Consider the following 26,602-nt stretch of genomic DNA (forward strand, 5'->3'; position numbering starts at 1 on the left):
AAGTGATTGGTATCGAAATAAGGCCAGGCTTCGAATATTTTTTTTTTTCTACATAGATCTGGATGGATTCAGTGGTCCTGTTGTGCCAAGTACGTATACACTCGGCATAATAAAACCACTGAATCAATCCAGATCTTTGTATATAGAAAAATAACACAAAGTTTTCTCTAGTAAGAGCAAACTTGGTGTTTGAATCAGAAAAAATTTGATTTTGATTAAAAAAAAAATGTTCTATTAAAACAATTTCTTTTTTATTTGAAACAATGTATTATGAGTTTTATTCTGAAGAAAATTATTTGAACAAATGATTTTTTCTTTGAACTAAAAAAAACTTTGAATCCAAGAATTTGTTTTAATTTCATAGGTGCCAAATTCTTTGAAGCAATGGAAAAAAGATTTCAAACAAAGGAATTTACATTTGTCCCAGAATCAAAGAATTGTTTCTTTCTATTCTTTTCTATTCCTTTTTTGTTTATTTTAAGAGGATTTTAACCTTTCCAGTCATTCGTCCTCTGCGAAATGTTTCTTTGTTTGGCTTCTAAACAAAGCAAATTTCTTTTGTCCTAAATTTTTTTTTATGAGTGTATCCATTTTGTTAAACTATCTTAGATATAAGGGGAGCCGTATAAGTGGCTGCCATTCTACTGTTAACATTTTATTTTTTTCTTTATTTGGGCAGTATAGAGTTGTTTTTGACATTTCTTACGCACACTTGCTGAGCGTGTACAGATGAGACGGGACAATTAACCTCAAAAACTCTCGCTACAAAAACGGGCAGCCAGATGACACACATGGTCGTTATCGAGGTTGATTGTCCCAAAACTGATAAGAGGATCAACCAGCATAATATCACGAACACTATCAGCGGCAAATAGGACTATACAAGCCCAATAAAGTTTGAAGTTTTTTCACTCTTTCTAGTGTAATTCATTATTTTGAAATATTCATAAATATATTTAAGCATCATTAATTCAAAGCATTTAAAATCCTAAAATGAAAAAAAACATCATTCATTCTTTAACACTATTGCAACAATAAAAACTTTAAAAAAATTGGCATAAATTTCTGATATTTTTTTAAAATAAAAGCAATGATGCCTGATTTTGCTATTGGAATGTACAGCAAATGATTTTGGTCTCAGTATTGTATGTTTTGAGAAAAAAAGAAGTACCTAAATTATGCCTAGTTTTGCTATCAAATTTAATTTATACCAAATTTTGCATTTTGTTTGCTGTTGTTACCTAAATGAGGTCTCAGCTTGCTGTCAAACACAAATATATGATGGCTAAATTATGCCAAATTTTGCTCTCATGAAAAATTTAACAGCAACAGATGCTGTTGGTTTGCTGTCAACACCATATTATGGTCTCAGTTTGCTATCGATTTGGGCATCAAAGTCTGCTCGGGCAGTCCCATGTGTTATGTTTTTTATTGAAAACTAACAAAATTTGATTTTTTTTTAGAGTTTGAAAAATTTCGCTTTTGAGATAATTCCAGAATGCAAAGATTGATATTCAAACCACACAACGCTATCTTTGTTATTTTTTTTTTGTTTGCTTCAAAATAAGATATGGCAGTTTGCAATAACATTTTGCAGCTTACGCATAAATTCGTTTAAAAGAGTTAGAGCTGAAAAAAACTGGTTTTAAGACACGCTCTAACATTTGACAATTAAAAAACAATGCGTGCTTCTTAATCGTCAGATGAATTAGATGTCTTCAACAAATTTGATTTAAATGATATTAACTGCAATGTTGTAGAAAGCAATTTAACTCTATTTTTGCAATAAAAAAAGTTTGTATATAAAAAAGGACGTGAAAAAAAATTACACGTCCTAATATTTTCTTTATTATTAAGGAGCATTATTTGATAAGCCTTTTTGTCTGAATCTTATAGTTTATAAGTTTTTAATTTTTTCTCCCTAAATTCCCGTTCAGGACCACTGTGCATAGTAGTGTTTTTCAAAACTTAAATATTCTCAACTTTTTTTTATTTCCCAGAAGATGAGACTAACCAGTCTTGGAACGTCGAAATAAACAACTCTTAAAAATGAAAGATTTAAGTGTCGAAGCAAACAAATATTACGTGGTAGAAATTTTTAAGAATTGAAGAGATTTACAAATCAATTGATTCCTTTAATAAATAGTTTTTATGTTTAAATTTTTTAGGTTTTTTTTGTTGATATTGTTTGGTGAAATAAATGACTATATGCTTTGTTCTTTGACGTTTCGATTTACTATTACTTTTCAATCATCTTCAGATACTAATTTCTATTGCCCCATCTATCCGCATGGGACCACAGAAATAAACTTAGCATATTCATGTGGCCCCATGCGGATAGATAGGGGAATAGACATTAGTATCTGAAGATGATTGAAAAGTAATAGTAAATCGAAACGTAAAAGAACAAACATATAGTCATTTATTTCACCGAACAATATCAACAAAAAATCCTAAAATATAATCAAACGGTGATCAAAACACGTCGAAAATATTCTTGTTTCGTTCTATCAAAACGAATAAATGCTTAGCATTGTGCCGTTTGCGAAAAATATTTCTGAAGTATTTAAGTCATACAGTCTTAAAACTTTATTCCATTTGTTGTTTTTTTTTTTTTAAATTTTTCATTTATTTAAACTCAATTAAAAATAAATGATTAAAGAGCTCAGAAATTGAAGCTAACCAAAATTCTTAACCATTTGAATGTGTCAAATTTAGGCATACGAGGGCAAAGAAATTACAATTTAAAAAAAAAGTTGCCTCAACGTTTCATTAGGTAGGTAGGTTGCCTTAAGGTTTCATTCAACTCTGAAATATGCAGTCGACAAATCGTCACAAAAAACAATATTAAGAACATAAATAATTCGATAAAAGTAATTTTTTGAAAATTGGCCCTAGGAAATCAAAATAACAGCTGTTTAAGTTTGAAGAACCGATTTTTTCGATCTAGGGCTTTTGCGTGTAAAAGCAGCAGTTTTCCGTCAATTTGTGAAGCTAAAATCATTAAGAACGACATTTTTTTTATCGTGAACTGACCGTGGTTTAATCGGAGACATTTATGAAGTCTAAGCTGATGGCAAAGAGCTCAAATCCCCAAAGTAAACCTGTAAAACAGTTGCACCTGAGAGATGGTTCAATGCCTAGTTAAACAAATACCGTAATTTGTAGCGAGTTTCATGATTTCTTAGTAAACATTTTTTTCTTCTCCTTAAGACTTCAAAACTTAAGATCGCTAAATGAATAAAAATAAAGAAGTAAAACTTCGAATTCATAAATAATGTTAAAATGGCTATAATTTAAACAAACACAAAAATTATTTCATCTTTCAAATTTCAAATCAAATTTTTATTTTCATATTTAGAAACAAGTTATTTAAAATTCAAAAGTATTCGGAAAAACTTATAAACTTTTAATACTTAAGATCGCTAAATGAATAAAAAAATATTAAAATCACATTTTTTGTTTTCGACGATTCATTCATAAATGATTGAAAGAAAAATTTAAACAAAAATCAAACTCTTCTGTTGCCAACCCCCTTGTTTTCTTTTTTTTTTTTTCAAAAAACCTAAAAAAGGGAATAAAGCCGATAAAATCCTTGAAAATCCAAGCTATTACAAACAAATTAAAGGAAATGGGAAATTTATCACCTTTTGCATCCCTGATTTTACCAAACTATCGATTTAAGATAACTCGATTTTAAGCAATGCAAACAGTACTGTCAACTGGGGCATCATTAAGGTTGCCATAATTTGTTTTCAGCTCGTATCTGGGTGTTTTTATCTAAAAACCTGATTTTAAATTTATCGACTTAAATTCGGGCAATATCTGGGCAATGTCCGGGCAAATTTGGTCAAAAGTTAGTAACTACTCATAAGCAATATAGAGAAAAAAAACATGAAAAAAAAATTTCATTAAAATATATCAACTAATTTTAAATAGTGTTGAAGGCTTGCAAAAAACTTTTCATCTTTATTTTTATGTAACTTGATCAAAAAATCGTTTTGGATGCATAAATAAAAAAAAATACAACATTAATACAACAATAATTGTTTGTTTTTAAGTTTGATTTGAGGATGAATACAAGAATACACCCCGGCAAAACCTGGATTTTCCAATGTAGTTCAGGAAACCGGGCCATTATTATTCCAGCATTTGGAAACGAGATTCAAATGGTGAATCTTTGATTTGCATTATGATGCATTTTAGCTCAGACTGGAAGCTGGATTTTAAAAATATTTATTGGGAAAAATTTGGTGATTGTCTGAAAAATATTTTCACATCAACAGTGTTGGTATAGGATTATTAAAGCAATTTAATGTTTGTAGCTGATACCATTGAGCCAATCTGTCATACTGGGTTAAGATTTTTACGGTATCTAAAAATGTAGAAAATTTGTACATCGTTTGAAATACATGTGACTATAGAATTTTCATTTAAATCGCATTTCAATTTGGAAGCCAAATCATCACATTTTACTATCGGGAAAACACACTTCCGCAATGCTAACTCATTGCGATCTGCATTGAATCTCTTCTGGAAGCCACGAAAACATTGTTTTGAAACACGCGTATAAGTTACCATTTCACAACAACTTTTAATGCTTAAAATTGCTGGTATTCCTGCTATTAAGTACAGTTTTTCACTCTCGTGGACCGAATGAATATATCTGATCCTTTAAAATCAGAAAAAAAAATTCAGAATGTGTGGTGATATCATAAACTTGAGGCACACTGTAAGTTGAACCTCCTATCACTGTACCTATCTACGCCTCCGCAACAAGCTATCTCGTCTAGCACAGCTGAGCTGCTTACGAGCGCTGATACGGCATTCGTGTGTAGGCCACCAAACGTACTACTTCGACTCGCTATCACAAGTGGCGACGAGAAAAAAAAATTTATTCTGTGCTCGGTGTAGATTTCGAGAAAATGATTACCATAGTGGGCTGGCGCGAGTGGAAACAGAAACGAATGTATATACGTATATATATACGTATATATACGTATACGAAAATTGGCAATAGATTGGCTTTAAGAGAGCGCATAACGCAAATGAAAATAGTTTGATCAAAAGTGACAAAAAAAAAGTGATCAAAGTGAAATGGAGCTGTGGATAAATAATTTCTGAAAATCTCCACGATTGTGTATTGAAATCAAAGAGAAAATTGAAGAAAATGTGGTGCCATTAGGTGAAAAAAAATCAATGTTTTCTGTGAAAGAAATGGGTATCAGTGGTACTGATGGTATTTTGAAATAAGAAGAATAAATAAAGGGAATAAAAGAAAATTGATAAAGTATGTTGGATTTCGTCTATATAAGAAATTATGGATCAGGTATGTACATTGTGAATTCTAATAAATGCAGAATTAGAATATTCTGGCAGACTCTAACTGATATCAAATTGTTCAAGAGAATTGAATATTGAAATGCGTGGGCCATGGGCACATCATTTTCGTAGCAGACCTAGATGTAACGGTAAATTATCGCCGCATGGTCGTATGATCGTGGAATCAAACTGAGGCACCGATGCACTGGCTGTGTTGCGGTGCGGTATAGAAGAGAGACACAGCTATTGAAGTAGCGGCGATTAGCCGTTTTCGATCATTGTGTTCTCATGAGTAGTTGAGGGTGCTCGATTAGCATGGGCTTTATGTCTTTCCAGCGAAGGTGCCGGCCGAAATAGTGGAAGAAGAAGCTCTACGCTACCTTAGTAGTTGTTTTCTTGTTTTTATTTGATTACGACTGATGACGATATGCACATACAGTGGAGTGCATGTTTCTGGCAATATGGCACTACTCCTCTCATTTATGTATTAAAATTATTTTACTAAACGATATTGTTCAAAAATTTCAACAGAGGGAAAGTATGTTGTGAAACTTGAAAAAAAAACGCAATAGATTGAGGAATCAAACTTTGGTAATTTCAATGATTCAAGTGTCTGAGAATTAGATAAACAGTAACTTCGACGTAAAAGGAAAGGGTTCTAGTTTGACGTATTGGTTTGATTGGCTATGAAGAATATTAATAGCTTTATTGTAATTGACGTGTGTGATTATCAGTTTTCGGTGAGTTAAAGGAATTGATAACGATGCTCGCTGATATGTAGCTGCAGAAGAAAAACGATGTACTAAAAAAAAAATGTTTAAAAATCTTCATTTTTATCAGATTGATGTATCTGATACTGAAGGCAGGTATCTTAAAGATGATGAGCATTAATGGGAAATTGAACCTTGATTTCTTGAAGCAGTAAAAATTATTAGTGAGGAGTCATGGATTGTTGAGACTTAAGAAGTGTTAAAGAACATTTATAAAGGGAGGCTCGAGATGATTGGCTTTGATTGCTAAGAAATGATGTTGAGCAACGCTGGAAAAAAAAGAAGTTTACTCAGAAGTGGTTTTGAGTGAAAAACAAAAACATGCAAGTTAACCTTAAGCAGTTAAAGAGAGAAAAGCGAACTGGAAGCTCAATGTACTGAAAGGCGTTTTAAATTAATTTGAAAGTATGTATGTGCAAATGAGAACTGTGAACTTAGAAACTTTGGACTGCGATATTTGTGCGGCCTGTTAAAATTTCTACCCGCTAACTGTATTTGGGTATGCTTTGTGCGAATATTAGCAATTTCAAAACATTGAACAAAATCCATCTTACAACACAACGGACGATATCTATGTATTTTAGAAATTCAGTTTACTTGAAAACGGTTTTACGTGAAATTTGAGAGGAAAGGTTGGCGTTTACCAAACACCATCGAGCGGGATGTTTTCATGTGTTTGAATAATGTCAGTTTTACCATTTGAAATTCTAAACTGAGATATGTTTTGAAAATGTGTTTCACTGAATAGAATATTGTTAAATATAAATTTCATAATCGACGTATTTTGTTGTTCTCAGAACGCGATGATGACCGCTTAATTTCAAGAGGTTATAAAATTACTCATAGGTAACTTCCGCGAAGTTGAAAGGTCGAATGTTACAGTTCTTTGATTTTATATAATAATTGTACAATATTATGGAGTGTCATTGGTAAGAAAAAAAAGTGGATCCAGAATTGCATAGACCTAACATGATGAAAATGAAATTTCAAATGAAACTAACTGTTTGAAGTAAAAACAAATTCTGATAGAGAAAAAGTGTTATGGCAATATTAAAAGAAGAATTCTATGTTATTGAGATGGGTCAAATGATAAAAGTCTTTGAGAACGTGAAAATGGAATCAGATCAATTAGTGAGATCAGTCGGAAATATTATTTTTTTTATGTATTTTATTTCTGTTAAAGTTTTGGATATCTATATCTTAGCTGTAGTAGATAATGGACATTTACTGAGGAAATCAAACGTTTTGATCACGTCTTTAGTACAGTTTCGTACCTAAAAATATTGTGAACAACAATTGTAACTAGATGTCAAGTTAAGAAAATTTTGTGATAATAATCACTTTCAATCAGTTTCGAAGGAAAAGATCATGTTTATTGAAAATTGAAAACTTTTCGATTCTCTAGTAGGTCTCTAAGTCAGTTTAACACTTTGAAGGTTGGCGAACCAAACCATTCAGCATTAAATTCCATCATGTAAAGTATAAACAATTTTCAAAAAGAAAATTCCTCTGTATCGTATAGTGCTATCTATTCTGATGTTTTTGCTTGTTGTGCTCCATGCTGGTCTCAATATGTTGTGTCAACATATTCTGTAGGAGTATTTTAGTATATAAACCATAGCCAAAATGATAACATGCATTTATTTCTTTTTGTTTCTATGAAAAAAGTTCCTGTGGATGTATGCATAATTAGTGATGGATGAAACAGTTAAAATAACAGGAAAATAATGGTTTACTCAGAAAAAGTTTTGAGTGAAACGATTGATTTGTGTTTTCTCAGAAACAGTTTTGAGAGAAATGGAATCACCGATGAAAAGAACAGACGGCTCATGGAGATAATAGAAAGAATTGTGTTGGCATTGGTTGGGAAGTTTTCTCAGAATGAGTTTTGAGTTAATCAACCATATGAAGATTGCTCAGAAACGGCTTTGAGCGATAAAAAAGACAAATAAACAACAGTTCAATCAAACGGAGTTTTGATTAAAATGAAAACAGCGGAGAGCATTGGATGGCATTCTGTTCAGAAGTTTTCAAAATTGACTGAAAATTATGTATGGTAAGAAAACATTTTAAGAGCATAAGGCGAATTCAGTTTTTTTCGTCAACTGATACTGAAAGTTATGACTTAGAAAACCTTTAGAGTTCTTCTACTAAAATAATTAAGAAAAATCGCAAATCAAGACTATTATTGTTCCCCTGATGATCTTGTCACAGCAACTTGAACGTGAGCGGGTTATAACAGCTCTTTGAATTTCGAATCTTTTGTTAGGTTAATTATTCATTAGTTTATTTGAAATTAAATCATTTCACAGAGATTTCTCAGGACTAGCTGAATATTAGTTTTACAGGAATGAGACCATGATGAGTTTTTCGCATCTCTATGTTGGTAACCTAAATCAGTTTCAATGCGACGTTGAAAGTTAGAAGTGAATATATTGAAGTCGAAAATTGTAGAATAACGTAAAAGACGGCTTAGAGTGGTTTCCATAAGATATTCTTGAAGAGACCGATTTAATGACATTTGGTATATTTTTGTCATATGAGGTCGATCTTGTCGTTAAACCGATTCCATAGACTCCCTTGCGGTCCGAGGAAAACCAATGTTCCAGTGAGAGATAAATGCTTAGACTACATGTTCGAAACCAAACTTTCCCTAAAAATCTTCGTAAATCGACGAAAATTTAAAGGTGTAAGCCGTCAGTTAATATCAGTTTGACTAATTATTATGTTTGCTGAATATTGCAAAGGTCTGAAGAAAACAGTCACATTCGTACCAATGTTTAGTCATGAAATCTGAAGAAAAAAAAATGAAATGCGGTTACGGGCTACATGACGTATTCAATCCAATAACTTCAACCGGGGCGAATTTATGTGTTCCTTGAAACAATTTCTAAGGCTCGGAAATGTCAATCAAACCTAAAAGAAAAGATGGCTAACAGTGCAGACTTTTCTATATGTTCACATAAAATTGATCCTCAATCTTCAGTATGACAACAACAGATCCGTTACCCTATGTTTAGGCAAAGGCTTTCGGAAACCACACTGACGTTCATGTACAACATGGTGCATTTACTAGTAATTTGACAGCAGTTTCCGTCCTCTGAAATATTGCTCATCAGTTGTGTCCAAAATATATATTAAGAAAAAATAACACTTCTCAGAAACGGCTTTGAGTAAAATAATAAAGTTTACGTTTATTCAGAATAAGTGTTGGGTGATACTAATAAACAAGTTGCTCAGAAAGAGTTTTGAATAAAAAGAAACAGGATGGAGCTGGTTTTGAAAGCAAAATAGAAAGTTTACTCAGAAACAGTTTTGAGTGAAAGTTGACTGTGATCATCAGTGTCAGTTTTAGTAAAATGTATCATTGTATATTTCCATTGGTAATTTAGAAAAAAAAATATTGGTAATAAATATGAAGTCAACTTTTAAATGGAATCGTTGAAGTTACCAAATTACTGGAAAATGGAAGTTTGGATACATGGTAAGAAAAAAAAAACTTCACAGAGGCGTCTTACCAAATCGGTCGCTGTGCTTAAATATAAAGGAAAGAAAGAGAGGTGAGTGAGCTGATGATTGATCGAAAGTTTCTTCATAAAAAAAGAGATATGGTGATGCATTACTCATTAGTAGTTGGTTTTCAAATAAAGATGATTCTCATTACCATTGTAAGTGTTTGGAAGTATCAGTTTAATCCTTCGAGAATTTAAGGTGGTTTCTTATTTGTTTCGAGACTCGAGATTTAACAATATGAAACTGAAAGATCAAAAAGATTAAAATCATGAAATGTATGCCATATCATGAATGAAAAGATCCTAATGCATGATATAATAATACATTCGAACTAAATTACAATGAAAATAATAAATTATTTAAAGAAAAAGGGAGATGTGGTGATATCATAAACTTGAGGCACACTGTAAGTTGAACCTCCTATCACTGTACCTATCTACGCCTCCGCAACAAGCTATCTCGTCTAGCACAGCTGAGCTGCTTACGAGCGCTGATACGGCATTCGTGTGTAGGCCACCAAACGTACTACTTCGACTCGCTATCACAGAATGTATATTCAAATTTTTCCTGATGACATTCATCAAACCCCTACCTCCTCTTCTACTTGGACAAGCGTTGGCATTTTGAACACTCCTCAGTTGTCCACATGGTATGTTTTGGTAAATATTGTTCTTTTCGTCATTTTGTCAAATTTGACATTTTTGTTAAAATTGATTAACTTATTTAAGGTGATTTACAAAATTTACGAAACTGACCAAATTTGTCAAATTGACAAAATGGGTGCAATGGAAAAAATTACAACGTGTCAAAATAAACAGAATAAAAAAAACACAAAATAAAAAATGGACAAAAATGGGAAAATTTAAAAAATTCATGAATTTCCCAATATTGAAAAAAAAATTTATTTGAAATGACGACGTCAGAACCGTTGACAAAAATTACTGATTTGTCAAAATTTAACCAAGGTGACCAAACTGACAAAATAAATAAAATCCACAAAATTCACGAGTTTGACAATATTCACAAATTTGTCATAAATGACAAAAGTGATAAAAATGTCTAAATTAAAAGAAAATTTAAAATAGGCAAAATTGACGATAAGAACGAAACTGACAAAATCAATCAAATTAACAAAAACAAAGAAAGGCAAATTGGCCAGATAGGAAAAATTCACATAAAAGACACATTTGTAAATCTATCCAATTGACGAAGATTTCAAAAAATTGTCAAAATTATCAAAATTGAAAAAAAAACTGTTAAAAATGGTAGATTTCAAAAAATTGATATGAATGACAAAACTGTGTGTATTGACAAGTTCGACCAACTTGACAAAAATTATAAAATTTACAAGATTGGACAAATTGATAACAATGGCAAAAATTTAAAAAAAAACCCCGTGTTTACAGAATCGGCTTGTAAATTTTGTCAATTAGGTATTTATGTAAATTATTCAAGAGAAAAAATTGCCCTTGGTATATATATTACGACCAGCTTACCTGGTGTGCTTTGCTACACCTTTTAAAATTCCAAAATTTGTGTGAAAATAATTTCATTGTAATTTTTTTGATATCTTTACAGTGAGAGCTTTCACATCATATTATTATTGGAATACAAAGAATTTAAAATCCTCTTAATTGATTTTTTTGAACTTGTTCTGAATTTGTTTTTCAATAATGATTTTAAATTTGATATTAAGAACTGATTTTTACTGTCTTTTACGTAACTGTTTTTGTTTCTCCCCTGCAATGAAGGGAGGGTTAATGAAGTGCCACTGTCCTTCTTCCTGTTTCTCTTCTTGAAGTAGGAGACTACTTGAATATTTAAAAAAAACTTCTCATGTAAAATATGCTTTCCTAAGCTTACAGAGTTTTAAAACTTTTTTGATAAAACCAACCCCTTTACTGCCTTCGTACTGTATGGAATCTCTCCTTTATAAAAAATAGAAACATTTATCAAACTCGAGTAATACAAAAAATGTACGGAACTCCTTTTCCCCTCTCTTACCCCCCCATTGAAAGGTGAAAAGGGTTTTTTTTAAATTACCATAGAATCATTTTTCGTACCCTTATATTCTCCCCTGTAAAATTTACTTGAATTTATCAAAACAAACATATGACACCTATCAGTGTTCAAAACTGTTGACATGCTTGCATGAATGTGAAATAATTTTTCAATCACAGTATACATTTTACTTCGAACCTTATTTTCTCTGATCATTCACAAAGCAATCTCTGACTGATAGTCGATCATAAGTCATTCATTTTCAAATTCGTGACCGTGGTCCTGTAAAAATCTCAGTCATAAAAATGCTGAAATCAGTGAAGTCAGTTAGCTTGCTGTTGTTGGAAGCATTTACTGAAAAAAAATGTTTTGCTGTTTATATTTATATTTGGACCAAATGCTGTTCCAGGAAAAAAAAAGACTTCGAACTCTGAAATGCATGGAGTTGTTAATATTATGCTTTTCTGATGGGATTATTCAGAAATCGTCTGAGAGCACATATCTTCTCTTTCCTATACAATAAGGGGAACCAAATCATCTTAGAAATATTTCTGATATTTAAATACTCTTCCCAATTTGTTACTATCTGCTAGTTTAACACTCGAGTTTTTGAAAAAAATTGTATAGGAGCTCTCCTTGCGCTTTCCTATCGAATAAGTGAAAAGAGGAAGAAGCCATAAACAATCATTAAAAAAATTACTAAATACCCTTCACAGTTTTATTTGAATAATAGGTTCTCGTGTGATCCAAAAACATTTTAGGAAAACCTCTCTCTTCTGTCCTTTTTTCCAGTTGGAGAGAGGGAGGGGTCTCAAAACATAAAAAGAAAACATTTCTCGAACTCCAATATAGTTCCATGATAAATTTGGTTTTTTTTGTACGTGTAGTTCTCGAGTAATGCATAAAAGGAAGACCCCTCCCCGTTCTTATCTCTCCAGTGAAAGGAGAGATGGGTCTCAAACACCGTAGAAACTTGACTCGTAGTATCATACCTTCCTACGTGATATTTGGATTCATTTGTTTTGTATCGCTCCAATCGAAGAGGGTGGAGTCCCAAATAATCATGCGTACATTTCTCGTTCGCGAAATAACCACCCTTGTCAAAATTTAGTTCCATTTGCATGATAAGTTTACAAATTTTGTAAAAAATGTATAGGAGGCCCCTCCTCTTTTCTATCTCCGCACTGGAAAGAGGAAGGAGTCTCAATCAATCTTTTACATAATCTTCCTACCCAAATACCCTTGCATGACAAATTTGGTTCCGTTCGCATGATTAGTTCTCGAGTTGTGCGAAAATTTTATGGGGGCCCCCTGGCCACTTTCTAGGAGGAAGGGGTACCAAACCCTTTCAAGAACATTTCTCGTAACCAAATACACTCCTATTCCAAATTTAGTTTCATTTGCATGATCAGCTCTCGAGCTATTCAAACATGTTTCTTTTGTTTGACAGACCCCCCTCCCCCCTTTCTGTTAGGGAAAGGGGTCTCAAACCACAATAGGAACCCCCAAGTTTCACGTCAATCGGTTCAGTTGTTTCCGAGTCTATGAGGAACAGCAGACAGACAGACAGACAGAAATTCATTTTTATATATCGATATTTCGATGTTTCTTTGAGATATCCAACAAAGTTTCAAAAAAACTCAAATATCAATTATTCTTAAGAAGGTTATGGAAAATTGCTGTTATTTCTTCAGATTTGCAAATTCTATCAAAGTTTTTATTTTCAATCAATTACAAACACCTTCCAGCACCTAATCAACAATGTTTGGAAGAAATTTGCAAAATATGAGCGAGTCTGGTTTTGGTATGCCAGGCGTACTGGGTTCGATTCCCGGTATCGACAAGAAAACTTTAGGGTTCGAATCCCATAAGTTGCCGATAGGTAAAATGTGTTACCTCTTATAACTGATTATATAATAAGAATATTCAATCAGTTGCCAGTTGGCCAGGTATATACACGGATGCCGGAATACCTGTAAGTAAACTTGCCCAGCTGATTGAATCGTTCTTCCAAAATATACTTACATCAGCACACGTGATACATTCACTCCATAACAGTTCATACCAAGCCATGGGGTCCGGGTATAGTGTACGCGTTGCATTGGAGATTTGTCGAATTTAATAATCTAAATAATGCATGTGAGCACATACTTAGGCAGAAACTGCGGTGAATCCGTGCACCCATGGTGGATAAACAACATGCATACATACATACATGTTTGGAAGAAATTTGCAAAATCGTAATGAAATAATAAGAATTTCTAAAAAAAAAATTCAACGTGAAGGGTCATAACTATTACAATGCTCAAAATAATAACTTAAAACCTGTTCAGTTATGTTATTCGAATTAATATGATTATATTTCACTGGATCAATAACTGCTAGTCTCATTTGAAAAACGCATGAACAAAATGGTTAATTTTATCTTAATAACATTGAGAAACATTAGTCATTTCAATCTTACTTCAAAATCTATTGCTTCTGTGTAAAATTGAAACTTTTTCTAAAAAAAACACCGTTACCAAGAAAAATGAGCAAATTTCAATTTAAGTCCGATCCCAATGAATCCAAGCTCTCCCCAAAAGTCAAAACAATCCTAAACCACACTGCTACAATGAATTAAATGTGCAACATTCAAAATGATTCGACCATAAATCACCAGTAACCGGACAAAATTCCAAGCCAACCCTGAAACAGGCCTAATAGAAATAACTGGCCTATAAATTCACACCCAGGCGGGCTGACGGCGTTACTTCTGTCCGGGTTCGAGCCAAAAGTCTAGCCCGTTTTTAGGAAAAGAAGGGCAGGGAAGGTCCATATTTTCATGATGAACAAAAAGGTTTACACCAAATCCACCCACTAAACAGCGCAAAGCCACAGCACTAAATGGCCCTTTTTGTCTATCTCGCTCACGTCCTCTTGCTGTTTCTATCTCTCTTCTAGCTGGAAAAGTCAGCCAGTCAAAAAGTCAGGTCAGAATGCAACCGTGTCGTCTGACGGCCGTTTTGTAGCGATTTTTCTGTTGTTTTATTTTTCGTTTTTTGTTGTTTATCCTCCACTAAATCCGCCAGCTGTTTGACGTTCGCCGACCACGTGGCGCACTTTCCGAGGGCCGCCATTATTGTTGTGGTGGGTTGGTCGCTCCTTGTTTCGGACATCCGCCGACGGCCATAGGTCATTCCGATTTCACCGGGCAAATTAATGGCTGGATATGGAGACACATGTTCCAACGTCGGACGCAAAGACGGGGGAGGAAATCAGAGAGGAAGCTGTATCATTTTTCACTCGTTGCATTTAATTAGAATTCAAAAGTGCTTTGAGGGATCCTAGTCCAGCCCCAACATTCTGGATGTACCCACCCAGTCCCATCGAGTTGTAGAAAGCAAACTGTTGTGATGTCAACAAAGTACGCGAGATAAATAAAACTTGATAAATGACCTGCGCTGCGGTGTGCTTAGAATGTTGAACACTCTTCACCCAGATGCGAAGGGTCAAAAATAGAGCTTGATAAAAGAAAACTTCTTGATGAAGAGATTTTTTGCTCTTCTTTTGAGAAATATTATTTTCTTCCACACCCACAAATCAGACTCTACTCCAATAATCAACTTCCTTGGAGGGTAAATTATCGGTATAAGATTTTATGCCAGACCGGTATTAACAAGCTTTCTAACAACTGGCGTTGTCCTCACAGCACAATCGCATTGCATGTATTTGAAAGCAAACAAATAAAACATATTCCACATCCTATCTCAACACAATCAGCCAGCAAGGATATTGTCGAGTGATGTATTTAGCGCTGTGTGTGTATGTGAACCGCCACAAGAAAAAAAAATTCTCCAAGCCGGCAGAAAACCACCAGCCAAGATGAGCTGTGCGTGTGTATGTAAACCGGCCGGCAAAATAAAACAATTTCTAGTTTCCCGTTTACGCCCCATTCCCCTCCCACTTCATTCTCATCCTTTTCCCATCAAAGACAAAGGAGGATGAGAAAAAACATCAACTTAACGGCAGACGGGTAATGCATTTTTGTAAACGGCGATGGCAGAAATACTATGAAAGTAGACTTTCATTTGCTTACCGACTCAGATGGTGCACTGGATAAAATATCGGACTGGCAGGCCGAGACAATATGTTGCAGTGAGTTCGATTCTCAATATTTTTTTGAGGAAAATTCTATAAAATGTTTTCCTTGTTTCGCTAGAATGTCGTGGTCATGCATCATTTTGCTTGGTAACTCGAGTCTCTATGCCAGTAGTGCATTTCTGCGCATTTTCGGCACAGAGATTTGCTAAATAGGCATAGGTGAAGCATGGGTGTAGCAACCATTTTCGCCTCTCATCGGAATTCTAGAAAGTAAAATTTTCAAGTTTTTATTTTTGGTGTTATAATTGTTATTTCGTTGAAATTTAGAACACGTACGAACAGTCTAAAGCAGTGGTTTTCAAAGTGGTCCCTACCGCCCCCTTGGGAGCATTGAGAGCTTAATTTTGAAATAAGGGGCACGTTGTAAAGGCTCAGGGGGATGATGAGGTCGTAACTCACATTTTAACAACTCACGAAACAACGTAGATTTGAATTATCAACGATTAACTTCGATGCACAACAATGAAAATACGTCACAGAACTAAACATCAGGTTCAACACTAAAATATCTATAATTTCAATTTTGATCCAGTATCTTAATATTTTTTTTCTTCTTAATAATGTGCCTTAGAGATTCTTTTTAATTTGTCAAAGATTTTGTATACGCTCTACATATTGATCTAATTTTGTAAGAGTTATATTCAAACAGATTTATTTTAAATGGCAATGCATGATAATCTTTTAAATAAATTGTCTCAAAAAATATGCTAAACAGGAAAAAACCTTCGAAAAAAGGCGTCATTTGTGTTTTAGTGATTGATTTTTGTTTAAAAAAAAAATGAAAGATTTGTTAAGGTAAGAGAATTTTTATTTAAGGTGCTTATTTGTTATTCAGATTATTCATTTATACGTATAATAGGTTTTTTTTATGACATTATCCAAATATTTATGACTTGTGTTTTGGAAGCCTGAAATACGATTAAAAAGTATATATCTAAATAAAATGTTAAAAATTACGAAATAAAGTTTGAAATATAAAAAATCGATTGTCATTATAAAATTAAAATCAACCATTTCTACACTTATGATACCCCCTACTCCTTTGTCACTGAGGGCCCTTTAAAATTTTAATGAACTTTTGAGATAATTCTTACAACAATGTTAAGCTTAAAGCTAATGGATTTTCGACGATCCAGATTATTTTTTTTTTAAAGATTTTCTTAAAATTTTCTAAGAGGGCGTAGAATGGAAAATTTTGCAAAAGGAGGCGGTGAGTTAAAAAAGTTTGAAAATCACTGGTCTAAAGCATCACACAATGGGGAAAAAAGTGCATAAAACGCGAAAAAATTCAATATCTTCCTTTCTAAACAAAACAAATCTATTAAAAAATACGTCGCTTTAGTGAAAATGTCCAAATAATTGTTTGAATGTAGTTTTAGAGACTGCACTAGCTTACAAACGGAGTTATGGTGCCTTTTTAACCCCAAAGTCCCCTATATTTTATAAACCAAAATTTAAAAAAAGTTCCATTCATTTTTTGGGGTTTAAATGATTTGAAAAATCGAATTTGAATGCCTTTTAATAAAACAAAATATTTAAAAGAAAACTGCAACATTTTATTAATCAATTATATTTTTTAACGTTTTTTCTATAAGTAAAATAGGTAATTTTTACATAAAATGTGTATTTTCAATCATTCAAATTTCTACTAGTTCCACCGATTTCCCCGCTTATTTCAATTGGAAATGGTTCCGCTTGTCATCAAAAATAATTACAAAAAAGGGGGTGTTGCGAAAATGTGCACTTTTCGATGCATGAGCCTCCCAAAATTGCCAATAAAATACACTAAATGCTTTCTATAGAGCTTCAGCAACTTCTAAACCCATCATAATGTATGAGACAATTGTAGATCGTGGCTTGTTACAACTTTGTTTCAAAGACAGCGAACCATTTTATTCAATTTACAACGTGTCAGGTTCAAAAAACTGTTTTTTCAAGAGATTTTTTTTACTTTGACTGTAACTCCTGAGGGTCATGTGACAGGACTTTGACATTTTCAACAAACTTATGTATTTTGATTAGATAAACAACTTTGTCGAAGACATCAAAGCCCTAATTTGAAAAACAAAAAAGTTAGCATTTTTATCTCGCTATCGGTGGACCCCTCAGCAAAAATTTTGATACTAGAATATGCCACTTGTAAAACTGAACAATGTTGCTGAAGACATGAAATGTCTATCTCTTCATCCCTGGGCGCTATTAATTTCGTACAGCTAGATTGATGTTCTGCACCACTGTGCAGTGTGATCAGTAGTTCTACCTTGGCGGCCTAATCTTATTTATTTTCAAATCTGGTTAATACATTGAATTTTATAAAAAATGTTATTCCAACTGAAAAAATAGTGTAAAAGTGAAAAACGACAAAGATTCTATAAAACCAAACAATTCCAATAGTGAAACGCTACGGGAAGAATCTGAATATTATATTTTGGAACACTCATCATTTAGAACTTTCGTTTCGGATACAGTTTACAGTAACAAAATCATCAACTAAGAAATGACATATTGTGCAACAATCTGATAGTTATCTGAAAATTTATGATAACTGATGAATAACCTGAAGTCTAACTAACTAACTTCTATCGATAGTGAGAAATCTTTCTCAATTATTTCAAATTTTTGCAGCTAGAATCAAACCAGTTTGTCGGTCAAAGTATTTTGTTTTGGGTCTTTGGTTTCCTTATTGCATTTTTGAGGCATTAAAAAAGTTTGAAATGTTTTGCAATACTAGATACTACCTTAAATTTAAAAATACCATATTGATATGAATTTGTACGCAGTTGAGAGTTAAGATCTTCAATTTTTCTCGGGATCCCGGGAATTCCCGGGAAAAGGATCGTCAGATCTCCCGATTCCCGGGAACGCTAAAATGGCCGGGAAATGGACACTCTAAAAAATGTCATTTTGTAGGGTTCTTATTGCACTTTAAGGAAAAAATACATAAAAATCATTCGTCAGCTTTTCGGATTAATTTTCGAACGTTTTTTGGAATTCCGATCAGGAGAGCATATCAAAATAAAAACTGAAACGTATCTCACCAAGTTATTTACATCTTATTCAATTATAATTTAGAACTCCAAATTTTCGATTTTAAGTTTCTCCAATCTCAATTATATCTTATTCTGATTGACAGACTTGAATGGGGTTGAGCTTATTTTCATTGATCAAGATTTTTATTCGGATTGTCCTAAAATTTAATGATTATATCTTATTTTGATACACGTCCAACTTTTTATGAAACACGGACATCGAAGTCAACGGTCCAAGCCGTACATTAATGAGTTTCGCTTAACAGATTCATCGAATTAAATCAAAATTTTGGAAAACCAAAAATGGGGCATGGTTTAAGCAAATAATGTGGTTGATTGACATTCCACTAGAATTTTTCGAAGCACTTATATCTTGATAAGTTATAATTTTGATAGGTTTTGTTCTGCCCAATATCAAACTATGCTATCTGAACGAGATCTGATATTGATATAATTTAGCTATGATCGCATAGATTTTTTTAATACAATTTGAGATATTTTAACATCCTACGAGTACTAAATAATAACTCATTAAGATATGAAAAAATAAGTATCAAAATATCTCATCTTGATATAATTTAGTTTTTTCCTCCTGGTCGGGTTTCCATTCATTGTGTCCCCAGTGATGAAAATCTTAGTCTTCTTCTCACAACTACAGATCCCTTGCCAAATCATCAACTTACGAGCAAATTTATCTGCGAAAACAAACTTGAACTACCGCAATATTCCCTTTACGCTTCGCAAGGTAATATTTGTTACCGGGTATTTGTCCAAAATCCATTTTGACGTAAGTTTTGTCGTCCATCAAAATGCATCCGTTGTACTTGGTCAACACTTTCTCGTACAACTTCCTTGCCCTGGTTTTGGCAACCAGGTTTTGTTTCAGGGTCCTGTTGTGGTGTTTGCTTGCATGATACAACCGCAAGCCTTCTCGCAAACAAATTCGTCGAGCTGTACTGTGGTTCGCCCGATTCCAGTATTATTGTGAACTGATCGAATTACCTTTGCTCGCAGCTTCCGGTCATATGTTCCACTTTTACGCCTGGTTTGTTTTGCTCGATCCACCGTAAGGGTCTCCCGGTAACGTTGCAGCACCGAATTTACAGTCGATTTTGGATATTTCAGGAATTTCGTGATCTTAACCCCTGACCACGTCGGTTTCTCTACGTGAGTGTGCAGAATTTTCTCTCGCCTTTCGTGTTCGATCGTCGGTAACTTTTGACTAACTGCTTCAATCTTGATAAAATTTTCACCACTAAGTAAACAAATCATCCGAATCAAAACACTGTCAATAGATTCGCGATGTGACAATTAGGGGCGCTGCAGTAAATGAAAAGATTCGAATTTCGTGATTAACTATTTAATTTTCCATCGCTCTTTCTTTTTCAATCACTTAAATATGAAAGTTGAGCTGTATTTGAGTGGAAAAGCAAAGTATAATTCTAAAATAGTAGGTAGTTATTAGATAAACTCTTTTTTTTTATAATCAACGTGATTCGTTTCACGCTTTTTCAAATAAGGTAACTCAAATAATTCTTAAGCTGTCTTAGAAAAATGCATTGTTCAAACTTCCAAAATGATACTTCAATAAATTATTGTATCGCTAAATTTTATGTAAAAATTAAAAATTAAAACTAAAAATGTGACCTTCATTATATTCCCCTAAAGTTTTAATTCAAAATTTCTACACTAGGAGCTTACAATTGAAAATTAAAAGTTTGACAGCATTTTCAAATTATAGTCAGCAATAAGGATTGTTAAATTTTAATGTAAATTACAAATACCTATTTCATATTTGGTAATAATTGCTTAACTCACAGGCTTATTACTTTTAATCAACCTGTTTTCAATCGAATTAGTTTATTTTTGAGAAATATAATGTTTATATTAAAAAAAATACTTAAGTCTTCGAAAACAATCTAAGCATTAAGTTTGATGCTGTAGCCAAGCTTGCCAACATTTCAGAGATTTTGATCAAAATTTAAGTAACAGATCTTATTTATTTATTTATTTATTATTTCACCTTCGACTATGTCGCACAGATGTGTACTTATTAACTAATCCTTAATCTAAATGAACACTTGCTTAAATTAAAGTCGAAAAGGTGGTAAACATTATTAAAATGGCGACATGAATTTTCCAGAGGGTTATTAAGGCCATATTGTGTACGATGAGTTGGGAGTCTTAGGAAATAATAATGACGTAATGTTCTAGACGGCGCACTGATCTGTAGTTTCTCGAGCAACTCCCTGCTATCTATGTTGCTCATCAGAAGATCATAAATGAACAAACGTTGTAGAAGAATTCTCCTTTTAGCGAGTGTCGGCAGTCCAATGAGCCTGCACCGCTGCTCGTATGGCGGTAAGTTGACAGGATCGTTCCAACGTAGCGTTCGAAGTGCGTAACGTAAAAAGCTTTTCTGGACTCGCTCGATGCGATTAGCATGGACATCATGGTAGGGGGCCCAGACTTGAACACAGTATTCTAACACGGTCCGGACAAGAGAATTGAACAGCGTTTTCAAACAGTAGATATTCGTAAAATCTTTCGTATTACGACGTATCAATCCTAGAGTAGCGAACGCCTTTGCTGTGATCGCTCCAATGTGCGTTGTGAACTTCAGCTTACAGTCAAAAACGACTCCGAAATCCTTTATCTCGCTCTTCCGTTGAAGCGTAGTTTGATTCATTCTATAGTCGAATAAGATTGGATTTCGTGCTCTAGTAAATGACACAGTATTGCATTTCCCTGCATTTGCTTGCATTCCGTTTGTGTTGCACCATTTCAACAAAGTGTCGATATCTTTTTGAAGAACATAACAGTCTAACGGACATGTTATCGTTCTGAATATTTTCAGGTCGTCAGCGTATAGCAGTTTCGATGAGTGTATAAGAGAGCATAAGTCGTTTATAAAGAGAACGAACAATAAGGGGCCAAGATGACTTCCTTGTGGCACACCTGAGGATATCTGAAAAGTTTCGGACACAACGGTGCCTATTTTAACGTAAGCTGTTCTATTCGCTAAGTACGATCTTATCCATTTTGTGAGCCAAGTAGGAAGACCCATCTTCTTCAATTTCTCTACTAACAGTTCATGTGGAACTCTACCGAACGCTTTTGTGAAATCGATGTAGACTGCATCAACCTGTTGTCGTTTCTCTATTTTATTTATCAACGTTGAAGCATAACACATCAGGTTACTCAAAGTTGATCGTTTTTTTACACTTATTCATTTAATGTCGCAGGATTACTAACTACCAACTCATTTTTTACATTATTATTTTGAACCTTTTAATTTTTTTTAAACTTTGGTTTACAACCACAAATCCTTAAAATATTTTTCTCACTGATCTTGAAGTTAAGATGCATCGGATTTTACTCGTAACAAATTTTCAATCGATTACTAACTCACAAAACTACAGGTTTATATTGGTTAAACAACAAATGTTTACCAGTAATCTAAGTACGGTAATCAAAGCTTTAGCAAGCATAACTCCATGTTCTTGACTTATGAAAGGATTTACACAACTCAAAAACTGATAAAGCAAATTGTACCAGACCCTAACATTTTTCAATGGATATTTAGATCACCTGAATCATTCCTGCGAGGAAATAGGAAGAAGGGAGGTGGGCCCGCATTAAATTTTCTGCATAACTTGAAAACTAATCGAACAAATGTAACCAAACTAGGCATGAGAGAGTATTTGGGCACGAGAAATGTTTTTTTGGTTATTTGAAACTCCTCTCTCTTCCAGTAGAAAATAAGAAAGGGTGAGGGGGGCTTCATTGGTTGTTAACTGAAAATCAAATCGAGTAAATTTGGCATGGAAGGGTATTAGGATAAATGTTTTTTTTTTTAATCTTTAGGAGTTTCGAAAAGGAGAAGGAGGCTTCTTTACAATTTTTTACAAAACTTAACAAAATTTGACGTGGTAGGGTATTCGCGTTCAATCTGAGAAACCCTCCAAATTGCCCTTCCAATTCGGAAACCGGATTTGCAGATGCATCATCAATCCATTTCGTCTGTCGTAAGTGAGTGATTTAATGAAATTTTAATTGATGGCAACAAAACAACTCAGCCGACTCGACTCCGAAAATGCGAGCATCCTCCGGCAGCCAACACCACCATTGGCAAAAGCTCTCGAAAGCCAAAGTAGAAGAACATTTCATTTTCGTAGAGCAGCCACTCGTCGATTCATAGGCAAAAGTGAAGAGACTCTTGAACTTCTTAATTATAGGTTAATTTCTGTGTGCCCCGGTTGGTTGGCTAGACACTCGAATGTTCTGCTACTTATTTGAGTTCCGGGGATGAGGAAGTTGAAAATTTGGTTGAAGAGCTTTTGCTTGTTTCCGGTGCTTGAAAATGCTAGTCTTTATGTGTTACATACCAATTTTCCGATCTTTACTATTCCCCAAAGCTGTGACAACAAAGTATACGCAACGTTTTTTGAAACTTTAAGTGAACCATGTGCTTTTTATAGACGCCGACGAAAGGTTTTGGTCTGAAATCGGATTTTTAGGGAAAATTTCGAGGAAGTGCTCCAGTAGTGTTTTCCATTGAGAGAAAGGAAGAAAAACAAACCTTTGTCTGCGCTTGAAAGGTTTTAATGTGAGTAAATACATAGGGGATGTAGAGGTGGAAAATCAACATTGCTACCTCCAACGCTAAGGGAGTAAATAAGTGGAAATCTGTGCCCCCGGAAGTGTGTCAGTGTAAGAATCGTCTGGAAGAAGAAAGAGCCTAATTAAAGAGCTCTTTGAAGATTCCTTAAAATAAACTGTTCAACCAACATAAAAGCCGGCAACAAAAAAAATCGATCTTTGCAATGTGGTGTACAACCCCTGACGTTGTTGCTTGAGACGGAACAGCTGATGATGAACCGAACTCAACCGGATTCAGATAGGAGGAAGTGGATTGTGCAGTGCAAATATTGGGCTCACCACCCCCACAAAGTAGGGACGACGATGAGGTTCCTGTTGGTCCTGCTACTGTCGGCAAGGATGAGTTCAGTCCCGGTGGTTAATGCCAACACCAATACCAATAATGGCGGGAATCTGGGCAACAATGGCGGCAAACCGGGAACAGCACCTGCTACTAATGGTGAGTTTTGTTGGCGCTTTAATATTTTCTCTGTTGACTTCCGTTAACAAATATGCTGAAGTTATGCACGTCTCTTTAAACTGCACTTGAATGCGTCGTTAGAATATTTTTTTATTCGAATAATAAGAAAGTCAAATTAAAAAGCCAACAGTGTTTCCAATATTCATTATTAAACAAGTACTCTAACTGAACACAGAATCCTAAATAACAAAAGAGATGGGATCTGAACGAACAAATTGTCAGAATCATCGCTTCCATTTTTATCCACGTAAAAATACCTAAACTTGAGCCATGTAGATCAAAGAATACTCGTATATTCCACGCTTTGGTTTAAGTCATGATTTTTCTAAGGAATATATTTGTAACTTTTGGACCTCTTTTTAGCAAATCACCAAATTTTTGTTGGTAATCAGCTTGAAGCTGTAAATTATATTTTTTAATTAATTGAGGTTACAAATTTGATGATTCTGCGCACTTAGATATGTAAAGGGTGTCCACGATGAAATTTCCACACACAAAATTTATTCGCAATATGCCTATATACGCAAATGCCCGCACCTTGGCCTTAACCCCGACCATACGATTCTGCACAACCTGTGAATCAACCTTTTCTGAATGTAAACCCATACTTTCTTCAGTTCCTCGACTGTCTTCACTATCTTAGGTCGTTGAGAAAGTTCTGCTTCATAATCACCCAGTACTTCTCGATGGGGCGGAGCTCCAGAGTGTTGGGAGGGTTGAACATTTTCGGCACGAAATTGACCTTATTGTCCGCATACCACTTCAGCACGTCCTTGGAGTAGTGGCATGAGGCCAAATCCGCCAGAAGATTGTTGGGACGTTGTGGGCCTTCAGGAGAGGAAGCAGCCGCTTCTGAAGGCAATCTTTCATGTACACCTACCCGTGCATCGTGTCCTGGGTCACGAAAGGTCACTCCGCTTCTCGCACGTGCATCAGGAAATTATTAGCAAATTTGGACATCTTCTGAGTGCGAACATGCTCCGGTACGCTGAACTTATTCTTGGCCATGAAAACCAGGTTGCCGGAGATCTGTTTGAAGTCGGCCTTCACATATATTTTGTCGTCCATGATGTAGCATTCAACTTTCGTTAGCATGTTGAGCTACAACTTCCTGGCACGAGTTTTGACGGACTTGTTCTGCTTCTCGTCGCGATTAGGGGCCTTTTTTACCTTGAAGTCCAGCCTTAGTTTTGGCCTTCCGGACAAAACTTCGGCTTAGGCGTAGCTTTTCAGCCACATCCGGAACGGACGAGTTCGGGTTTTGGTTTAAGGCCCCAACTTTACGGTGTGATGTTTTGGGCTTCCGATTGGTGGTCAATCGTTCTTCGAATCGCTTGATCACTCGCAACACCGTGGAATTCGTGATTTCCAACGTTTTAGCGATGAAACGATGCGAGAGATACTTCTTCTCGTGATGAATGCCCAAGATTTTATCACGTACGAGCTGTTCTTTCGACTCCATCTCCGCGAGTTTTGATCACAGGACTTCAAAACTTGCAAAATGTAAATCATGCAATTTTCATTAAATTATACCAAACGGTTAAAAAGTTAGAGCAATAGCATAGTGTGGCAATTTCATCGTGGACACCCTTTAGCTCCAGATCCAATCATGCAAATGAAACCAAATTTGACATGGGAGTGTATTCAATTACGAAAAATGTTCCTTAAGTGGTTTGGTACGCCTTCCTCCATCCAATGGAAAAAAGGAAGCGGAGAGGGGGGCTCCCATACATTTTTTTGCAAAATTCGAGACTTCATCAAGTAAATGGAACCGAATTTGACATGGGTAGTTATTTGGGTACCAGAAATGTCTCTATGACTATTCGGGACTCCACCCTCTCCGATTGGGCAGAAACAAAGGAAGAAGACTTCCATACAACTTAATGCAATTTTTAATAACTTATCATGCAAATGAATCTAAATATCACACAGGAAAGTTCAATCAGTCAAGTTTGAGAACCATTTGTCCTTTCACTGGATGAATAAAAAAGGGGGAGAATTTTTTGCATTACTCGAGAACTAATCGAACAAAAATATCAAATTTATTTACCAAATGTTCTTCGAGTACAATAAATGATTTTTTATTTTTCTCTCCAACGGGAAGAGGGGAAGGGGGAGGAAGGTTTTTAGACAATATTTTTAATCATTCTAGAGATATTTATAAAAACAGCAGATGTAATTTGAAAAAAAATATTTTTTTGTTTATTGCTTCTTCTAATTCGATAGGAAGAGAGAAGGAGAGCTTCCATATTTTTTTTATAACTCGATTGCTTATCTAGCAGATGGTAACTATTCGTGAACAGTTTTTAAACACAAGAAATATTTCTAAGATGATTTGGTTCTCTTCACGGTATAGGAAAGAGAAAAAGATGTCATACGTTTATTTTGATAAAATCAATAGCTCATCAAATAAGTTTGACCAAACTGTACAGAAGGAAGAAACGGTTCTATGGTAATAAAAAAAAACCTTTTTCACCTACCAGTGAAGGATAAGAGAGGGGAAATGGTGTTCCGCACATTTTTTTGAATAAATTGAGAACTTATCCAAGAAAAGGAGCCAAATTTGAAAAAAAAAGTATTCGAATACAAAAAATGTTTTTTTATCTTTAAAGGAGAGATTCCATACAATGCAGAGCAAGGAATTGGGGAGGTTTTATTGCATAGTTTTATTTAGTTAGTTAAGTCTTTATTAGCCTTTTAAT

General features: G+C 34.3%; 1 protein-coding gene across 2 annotated transcripts in view; it reads left to right on the top strand.

Moving 5' to 3' along the window:
• The window catches only part of LOC129740981 (lachesin-like), a 343,414-nt gene that overhangs the window by 6,352 nt on the left and 310,460 nt on the right, over nucleotides 1–26,602 (top strand). Inside the window, exon 2 of one of the 2 annotated variants that reach the window (XM_055732646.1) lies at nucleotides 23,197–23,879. In XM_055732646.1, coding sequence (XP_055588621.1) covers nucleotides 23,651–23,879 — 229 coding nt within the window. In that variant the 5' untranslated portion in view covers nucleotides 23,197–23,650. The remainder of the gene's footprint in view (nucleotides 1–23,196; nucleotides 23,880–26,602) is intronic. The other variant, XM_055732647.1, reaches the window with a different exon arrangement.

The sequence above is a fragment of the Uranotaenia lowii genome, chromosome 2, assembly GCF_029784155.1.
Source record: "Uranotaenia lowii strain MFRU-FL chromosome 2, ASM2978415v1, whole genome shotgun sequence".
In the NCBI taxonomy this organism is placed as follows: Eukaryota; Metazoa; Arthropoda; class Insecta; order Diptera; family Culicidae; genus Uranotaenia; species Uranotaenia lowii.